This window comes from Lactuca serriola, chromosome 1 (assembly GCF_051521515.1).
Source record: "Lactuca serriola cultivar US96UC23 chromosome 1, Lser_US96UC23_V15, whole genome shotgun sequence".
NCBI classification, from domain to species: Eukaryota; Viridiplantae; Streptophyta; class Magnoliopsida; order Asterales; family Asteraceae; genus Lactuca; species Lactuca serriola.
In genome coordinates this window covers 69254575-69264039 of record NC_136408.1, presented here as the reverse complement: position 1 = coordinate 69264039, position 9465 = coordinate 69254575, and the positions used below count along the sequence as shown (strand labels likewise).

Sequence of the window (9465 nt, the reverse complement as noted above, 5' to 3'; positions counted from 1 at the left end):
TGTACTAAAAATATGTCTAACCAAAACACTACCCATAAGCAAAAGTCATAAATTCTTTAACCAAAAATACCCAAAATCAAAAGTACCCATAAACACAAACATAACAAATATCACCCATCAGCCACTGCTTTGCTTATCTTCTGTACTTCATTACCACCATCATTCATCCTCTCTCTTTCTCCATCTTGATCCTTACAGCTTCTTTGATTGTGCCCTTTGTTTCCACATTTGCTGCAAGTTATTGTGATGTACTTTCTGCTCAAGTTTTTCCCTGTAGTCACAACCTTACCTACAACTCTCTTTCTCTTCTTTTTTGGCCTCCCAACCTAAAAATAAAAAAGAAAAATATTAGAACCAGATAGTACATAGTACCTGAGTATTATGTTTAAATTTTAAAGATTACCTGAATATGATGTTTAGGGGGCATTAGTATAAAAGGACATGCTGATTTGCGCCACATGCTCTTTTCATTAATAGGGTCTATTTTATGGCTATACATATCAGCCCATGTTTGAAGCCAATAAACTGGATGAACCCATGCCTCTATATTAGGTACTTTTTTTTTTCCACCATACTTGATTTTGTCCCAAATTGCACTCACAGCATGACTACAAACAATGCCTGTGAGTTCCCAATACATACAAGTACAAGTTTTTTCCTTCAAATTGACCACATATTGGTCCTTCCTTGGAGTGGTCACCTGTGTCTTCTCAACACCATTAAAAATGCACACATTTTGAGTTGCTTCTTTCTTAATACCTTCTAAAATGGTTGTAGCTGTTGGTGTTAGTTGTCCTTTAGATTTGTCAATGGATTTTTGAACAACTATCCTTTTCATAAATTATTCTCTAATATATTCCAAACAAGTTATCACGGGTTTGTCTCTAGCATGAATGATTTTTGAATTAAATACCTCACACAAGTTATTTGTCAAGCTGTCTGTCTTTGCCATTCCTATATAAGATTATATACATTTAATACAATTTATATAAAAATAGTGCAATAATAACAGGGAAAAAACAAACCACTGAAATGAGCTCTACTCCAATGTGCTGCTGGAATTTTCTTCAACCAATCATGTGCCGTAACATCATACTTCTTGAACAACTCCATTGCATTGTCAAAATGTGGAATTGTAGTTGTTGTTGCAATGTCCCATAAGAAGTCCTTGTACTCTGTATCCCTCCAATGCATCCTCATATTCTCATGAATATGTCGTAAACAATATCTATGCTCAACATTTGGGAACATCTGATTGATAGCAGGTATGATACCCTAATTTAAGACAACAAACATAAATTAGATAATTTACAAATTAGCAATAGAAATAGCAGTTATGACAATCTAAAAAGAATTTTACTTTTTGTCTGTCAGAAATAAAGGTGAAGTTTGAAGATGCATTCAAATCTAGGTCATCTGCTAAACACTCTAAAAACCAACTCCATGAACTTTTAGTCTCAGCTTCAACAATACTATAGGCTAGAGGGTAGATTCCGTTGTTTGAATCTAGACCTACAACAGACAAAACTTGACCTGGGAAAGGACCCTTTAAGAATGCACCATCAAATCCCAAAAAATCTCTCATACCTGCTTTAAAACCCAACTTCAAAGCACCCAAGCAAACATAAACTCTTCTGAAGATTCTAGACTGTGAACTGGGATTTGGTTCACTGTACACATCTACTTTGAATGTTGTTCCAACATTAGATCTCATCAGTTCTAATCCATAATCCCTGAGTAAAGCATATTGCTTGTTTTTGAGCGATTTGTTTAGCCCTAAAAACTTTCATCCTTGAAAACCCCACTTCGTATTTTTTTTGTAGATCTTCATGTAAGGCACTAACAGGAATAGTTGGGTTCCTCTCTACTTGTCCAATGAGATTTTTAGCCATGAAATTTGTTGTGCAAGCTTTGATTTCTCTAGTATGAACACAGTTGTGATCTGTAACTATACTTTTCACCATCCACTCCTCTTCACTATTTCTCCTTGAAACAAACAGTAACCAAGGGCAAGTGGAAGAAGTAGACTGAACAACTTTTTTTTGCTTCTAATCTTGCTTTTTGTCCATGGCCCACATTGACTAAAGTCTGGAACAACACCGTTGCATTTTACCCTTATTCTTGTTTTGTCATTTTTTCAAAATAAAGGGATCTCTTAGTGTGTATTGAATGAAGTTTCACCAACTGCTTCACATCCTCTTTATTCTTAAATCTTTGACCAAGTCTGAATGTTGGTTGATGAACTTCCCCTAGTGAACAAAGAATTGGCTTTGCAAGATTTTTCAACATTTCCTTCCTCTTGTCCCCTTCAACTATCCCAGAATCAAGAACTTGGGTATCAATGACATTCAGTTCATCTTCACCATTGTCAAATGAATCAAGAATTGGAATGGTACTTGGATCTCTATCAACTTCTTGGTCAAAAACACTAATAAAGTCTGTCATGTCAACCTCTGGTTCATTTAAGATGTTGTTCTCATCAAATAGTAAATCACTACTCTCTTCATTGTTTGTGTTACTACCATCTATAATCCCATCTTCACTCTCATCATCCATACTGAACAAATCATCATCATCCAAATTTATGTCCCTAAAATTAAGGCCTTCAAATGAATCTAATTTAGTAGCATCTTCCAATGGGTGACCTTCATTTGCATCATAAAAATATGGAACAGGTTCATTAAGTGTTGATTGCCCATGTTCTATGTAAATGTGAAGTACTTTATTTTCCTTAACATATTTACTCATGTTATTAACATCCCCATTAGTAACCAGAGGCATTAACCCAAAATCCAATTTGGTACCTGGTGTATGAAAATGAAGGTAGATCAGCTCACCATTCTTATATCCAAGTTCCCTAACCATTTCGGCTAGCTCATGAATAGAAAACAAATTCATATCAACGAAATCGTAATAATCAACTGTTCCATCAATATATCTTATTCATCTGTTCTTCGTAAAAGCCCAACTGTGATGGATTTTGAAGGAAAATTTTTTTTCTAATGATCCTGATAAAAATCAAAACTTTATTGTTACCTTGGAGGGGAAAAAACTAACTATAACATTTTTTAACACTACAAGAAAAAGACCCTTTTACGACGCGCAAACCACGACGCTCATTGATCTATGTTACGCAAAAGAGATCAACATTAAAAAAGTGTCATATCTTCAAAAAATTTAAGGATTTAGGTCACGCATTATTGCGTGCCCTTAATTTAGTGTTATAAGAAAAAAAAAAAAAAAAACACGGAGGGCACCGTATCTTAAACGCTCGTCGTCTGTGAGTGTCGCTTTATAATTTTAATGAACGCGCGTTCGTTTAGTAGATAGGGGGAAATGAAATCCCCAAAATTTTGAAAACCCGCCTTGTTCTTTTCTACTTTTTTTCTATCTTTCATCTTCACAATCGATTCTCTCCTCTCCCTCCTCTCCAATCCGCTTCTCCCCTACTCCTGACCTTACTTGTTAATCGTCTCATCGGATCTCTGCTCTAATGTCTCTCTGAAGATCAAGAAATTTCAAGCCCTAGTCTCCCTCTGAGGCAGAGACGAAAAGAGAAAGAAACATGAAGAATGCACCTATCGTTGTTACGACTTATGATGCTTATCAAAGCTTCTCAAAGCTTTTGATAAGAACATTGGCTCAGTTGCTTCTCAAAGCTTTTTATAAGCACCCCGTCAGCTTTGCATACCGGAAATCGACCCACATCCTCAAATTAGGGTTTTTTTCATCCTTCAAATTACGACCCACATCCTCCATAGATCGATCCTTATTGCTTCATTTATCACAAGAAATTGAACACTTTACATTCACAGGGCAACAAAATCAACTATTTCTGGAACTTGGGTTTCGGTTCCAATTGAAATTGAAGGGTTTCTGGTCACCATGATCAAAGGGTTAGGGTCTCGTTTGTCAATGAATGCTCACAGGGCCACGGAAGCTAGGGTTTTTGGGCAAAGCTAGAATCGATCTTGTCTCGTTCCTTCGGAATCACGAAGACGCTGATTGCCATGGAGTTCACGTGGACTATGGTTCAGAGAGTTCTAAATTAATTTATCTTCAAATCCAGTTTGGAGAACTTCTAGTTTACACTAATAAGCGATGTGGAATAGATTGCATATCTGCTTTGGTAGTTTCCTTCCAAAATTGATGCTATTCAAGTATTCTACAAACATTATATATGATTATTAATAAAATCATTTACTCCAAAATCATTATATATGTTGTTTACCTGTTTGATCCGTTTGTTCTTATTTCTCAGGAGGATTAAAAAACTGTCCGATATTTATGGCTACTAGCAAAGTCCGGACAAGTAGTTTCTCAAAGAACTTTTCAGCTGCACCTACCTCTTCTGTCCCTGGTCTCAAGTATGGACCAAATGGAACAATCTTTCTTTCATCAGGCATACCGGATCTTGATAGTAATCCCAATACCCCCTTTTTATATTTTATTAAAGCATCTAAACAAGTATGACAACAATTTCCTAATGGATGAATTGTTTCTGTAATATCTAGAGATTTTAGGTGGGGGATTCCATTTAGGAAGTCTGGTAATGATCATGGAAGACACTGAAGCACCTCATCATATGCTTTTGTTAAGGACTTTCATGTCTCAGGGACTAGTACACAACCAACCTGTTCTTTATGCAAGCCCAGTCAAAAACCCTAGAGCCTTTCTTGGAACCTTGCCAACTACTATAGTCCCCAAAGATGACAAATCTCGTAACACTGATGCAGAACAGGTACTACTTTACTTTTTCCCATTTTGCCCTTAGGAACATGCATCTTTCTCTTCACAACTACAACTGTATTAATGTAAATTCTGCCTTTTTATGAGCTTGTAGAAGGATTTGCGGATTGCTTGGCAATATAAGAAGTACCTTGGGGAAAATAAGCCACATAACGAGGAGCGAGGTAATTTTGTATCTTTTTATCCATTGTGGGGATTTTTAGTATAAAAAGTAAACATCTTTTGTTTTGTGATAATGTGATGCAGATGGGAAAATAGAGTATTGCAATGAATTTGACCTAAGGAAGCCTATAGAGAAGCATTTGATAACGGGAAACCGTTTGGAGTGTTTTAGCCTTTTAGATTGTTCAAATCTTGCTGGATTCCGTGATAGTTGTTCAAAGTTCATATCTTAATTTCCAAAGTACTGATGTTATTATTAGTAGTGGATTGATCTTATTAAACTTAAAAGTGGTCTTCTTCATTGACTCTTACACCTAATTTTCATAATTCTAATCAGGTAGATGGAAATATCACAAGTGCAGGAAGAATTGCTATCCAATCATTTTGAAGCCTGTAGTGTTCAAGGGATATCAAATAGGCGGTGCAATCTGTGATGGAGCTACAGGGTCGACTGCCAAAACGCTTAAATTACCTCGTGAAGATGAGTTCTGGAGTAGGGGAATTAGTGCTTGTGCAATCTGTGATGGAGCTTCACCAATTTTTAAGGGTGAAGTTCTTGCTGTTGTTGGAGGAGGTGATACAGGAACTGAGGAAGCAATATATTTGACTAAATATGCAAGACATGTACATTTACTTGTACGCAAGGATCAATTAAAGGCCTCACGAGCTATGCAGGACAGGTTAGAAAAAATATGTATTTCTCTTCTCTTAATTGGAAACAAAAAGTAAATACAAATTTAAAAATGGATTAAAAATGGAAAATTTTGTACCAATTAAGAGGATATTATTACCTATACAACAAGACCCATCTGCAGCCTTTGACTAAATTAGGAAGGGAAGACTGAAAGAATTGGTATAAATCTTGATTAATGAAAAAGGAATCAAGGGAAAAGTCAATGATAGCTTTCATTAGAGTATTTGGTTCAGTTGCATCTTCAAATTCAGAGCTGCTGCTACTGCTCCTTGAAGATCCCTGGTCTCCATTAGAGTATTTACTATTGTCGTTTCTGGTTGTTTTGTTTGCTTCTGCTTATGCTGAAATATTTATTTATGTGTTGTTTTTGAAGGATAATTATCTTGAAGAGGCAAGGAAAATGAGAAACCTCCATTTCTTTACAGGAAGGTTTGCCTGCCTTTCTTTCAAAAAAATTTGAGTTTTTTTTAACCGGATTTGTTTTTTAGGATATACTATATAGTGGTAATTTGAGTTTTTTTTAATTGGTATGGTTCTTAACTATCGGGATGAAAAAAATGAATTGGTTTAATCTAATTAAAAATGGACTTTCATGATTTTGTTTGTAATTGATTTCAATTATATAGTTTTAGCCCGATATTTAATCTTTAGGATAGTAAAATCTGATTGGATTGGACCAACTTGGACCAATTTTCGCAAACTGGGTTTCGTCATGCCTGGTTTCATATTGGATTTGGATCCAATTTTCTTATACATCTCTGTTTGATGCTTATGGATACCTTTGATCCTATCTTTGACTATTTCAACAGTTGTCTGCTATTGCTTGGAAGGTGTGTATTTTTCACATGTGAAACAAATTGAAAGAGACACTAACTGTTATGCTCCCTTTTATATATGTTTGATTAACATCTGATAATCCTTTCTTTACAATCGTACATAATCATGAAAACTTGTTTATTATCTCTCTATATATGTTTTGGTTTATTAAGATCATTTGAATGAGCATAATCTTCAATCTCGTAAAAATATTAGTAAGGTGGCAAAATGGGAAAGCTTTATATTGGTCAAAACGGGTCAGGTTGACCCACCAATACCTTTTTATCCGTTACTTTTTTATTTTTATAAATAACTGATGATTAAAAAAACATATTATAAAATGGTCAATGGCTTTTTTTATACAGTGTTTCTTCCCTGGCATGGTTTATGTTTAAGTTGTGACATCCCCAAAATCACGGCCAGAAAAGACCGATTTTGTTTATGCTTTATAAAAATCAGAGTACTTCATTTTATAAAAAGGTTGCGGAATTTATTCCCAGAAAAACATGGTAAATACGTTATTAAAACATTTTCGAAGAAACGTATTTATTTCATTTTAAAATGTTTGGGATGTCATCGTTAATACCGAAACATAAGCATAAACAGACTTACAATGATTTACACTAGTGATCTACATCTCTTTTAAATCTCTCAGTGTAATGTCACTTCACTTCGTCACTTGTGATATACATAAACTGAGTGGGTCAGGTTGGGAAACCTGGTGAGTACATAGGGTTTTCAACCCACAATAATATAATTATTATGTTCAATCAAACAATCAACCCAATTACCCATCCCCATTATCTTCTTTACTCTTTAAGGATTTAACCTAAGAGTCATCTATCCTGCATTCGTTTATTCCGAAGTCCCTTACTTCCAGGGTTATAGGACTGGCACTAAATCCATAGCTGCCAATGTTCGTTCATAAAGCACTAATTCCATAGCTGCTATAGTCTATTCATCGGGTACTAAATCCATAGTTACCAGTCTTTATCTAATAGGTACTAAGTCCATAGCTACCAATGTTCAACAGGTACTAAGTCCATAGCTACCAATTCCTACAGGTACTAAATCCTTAGCTACCAGCGTCTAACTAATAGGTACTAAGTCCATAGCTACCAATTCCCAACAGGTACTAAATCCATAGCTACCAACGTCTAAAAGGTACTAAGTCCATAGCTACCGGTGTTTGTCCCATAGGCACTAAGTCTGTAGCTGCCAATGTATACTCACGTCATCTTCTATCTCTCATCATTCATCTACCCATCTCATACCCAACATTTTCGTATATATAAAATACGTATACAGTTTAAGTCCTTTAAAGCATGTATAAAACGTTCAACCAGCATAGACAACAAGTATTCAGATAATGTGCACACATAGCACGTAGTTTATATAAAATACTTCATATCTATGTGTAAGATGAAAGTAACTATGCACTCACAACACGTAATATATATTAAATACTTCATATCTATGTGTAAGATGAAAGTAACTATGCACTCACTTGAGAAGGTGGTGACTCGGTACTCGGACAGCGCTTCGTTTACTTTAAAATAATTTCCTTCGACGAAACCTAGTATTATTACCACTAGATTTTAGTCTAATATTTACCGTGACTAATTATTAGTCTTATTATTATTATTATATAAGCGTTTAAACAATACTTTCCAACCACTATGTACAGACAGGGGCCAGACATAAAACACCGGAGGGCAGGACCATTTTGGCATATAGCACTTCTGAAATCCAACAGCCCTATGCGGCCCTTTAAACCAGATTCCCCGTACCGCGAGTAGTTAAAAAGATATTATAACGACACTTATATAAGTCATAATAATAGCTCAAATATTTATTATAAATTTATAATAACAATACTAATTTTAAATATAAACTATATTTAAAATAGGGTAAGCATAACTTACTTACAAGGAGATTTTAGCTAGGAGTCGGGCTCTGTAGGGGCAGAACTTCGTCGCTGAATCTTTCTAAGAAAGATTCGTGCAGCGCTTCAGCGCTCACCTTACTATACTAAAACTACAGAAAGAGAAGTCGAATCACGAGGGACCGAGATGCTCGGGGGATAAGGAGAGAAAGACTCTTGAATCAAGAGAATGGTGCAAGAAATATGAGAGCCCAAGCCTCTTATTTATAGTAATTGAATTTACAAAAACTACCCCCCATAATTACTTAATGACCTTATAGTTATATAAACAACTAAACACCCCTTTATAATACTATTTTAAATAGATTTAAAGATATTTGTACTAAACTAATGTCGAAAGAACTCAACATTAGTCTTATAATGACCGCATCGTCGATGCCTTTCTAATGATATATACATATGTATATATATATATATATGTGTACGTATATATGATTTATACTTTATTTTAATACGTAAATATGCTATTATAATTTGTAACTCGTTCATACGAACTCCGTTTTTGACGTTCTTTATATCCATGCGTAGGTGGAGACGCACTCTACAACTTTCGTTTAGACTCCTTCGGCTAATTTTGAATTTATTTTTAAAGTTATATTTTTAACAGACCGGGACATGATTGGTCCGTTATAATCTCATAACTTCTTCATCCGATGTCCATTTTCGTCTGTCTTTTTATTGTTACGCTACTAATAATGAGATCTTCAATTCTCGTTTAGGTTGTGTCGGCTAAAAATTGCTCGATCTAATATTCGAATTTCGGACTGTACACTGCTAATCCAAAACTTCGAAAAATCGTAACTTCTTCATACGAAGTCAGATTTGGGCGATCTTTTTATCGAAGTTCTTAGTTTAACATATTCTACGACTTTCGTTTAGAGCGCTAAATCTAAATCTCGCTCTATCATAAATTTACTATTTACGCTTCCCGGCGCCGTGCCGGTTCCGACGCGAAACTTCGACGGGTCATAACTTCTTCGTTATAACTCGGATTTCGGCGTTCTTTATATGTACGGAAACCCTGTGACATCTTCTACAACTTGGTTAAGATTATTTATTCTAAATAATCTTTTTGTCGAAAAGTCGTTTTCGACCCCTA

The 9465-nt window shown here is 35.2% G+C and overlaps 2 protein-coding genes across 2 annotated transcripts; one reads left to right on the top strand and one right to left on the bottom strand.

Moving 5' to 3' along the window:
* Positions 1-841: 841 nt before the first annotated feature.
* Positions 842-1714, bottom strand: LOC145056835 (protein FAR1-RELATED SEQUENCE 6-like). Its single transcript, XM_079004565.1, has 3 exons — positions 1361-1714; positions 1026-1275; positions 842-954 (listed from the first exon to the last, which is right to left on the bottom strand). The coding sequence occupies exons 1-3, from the start codon at positions 1712-1714 to the stop codon at positions 842-844; spliced, it is 717 nt and encodes a 238-aa protein (XP_078860691.1).
* Positions 1715-4287: 2573 nt separating this feature from the next.
* LOC145056826 (elongator complex protein 4-like) lies at positions 4288-5144 on the top strand. The gene is made up of 4 exons (XM_079004555.1): positions 4288-4420; positions 4515-4741; positions 4844-4913; positions 4996-5144. Exons 1-4 carry the CDS (start codon positions 4288-4290, stop codon positions 5142-5144), a joined length of 579 nt encoding a protein of 192 aa, XP_078860681.1.
* The last annotated feature ends 4321 nt before the right edge of the window (positions 5145-9465 follow it).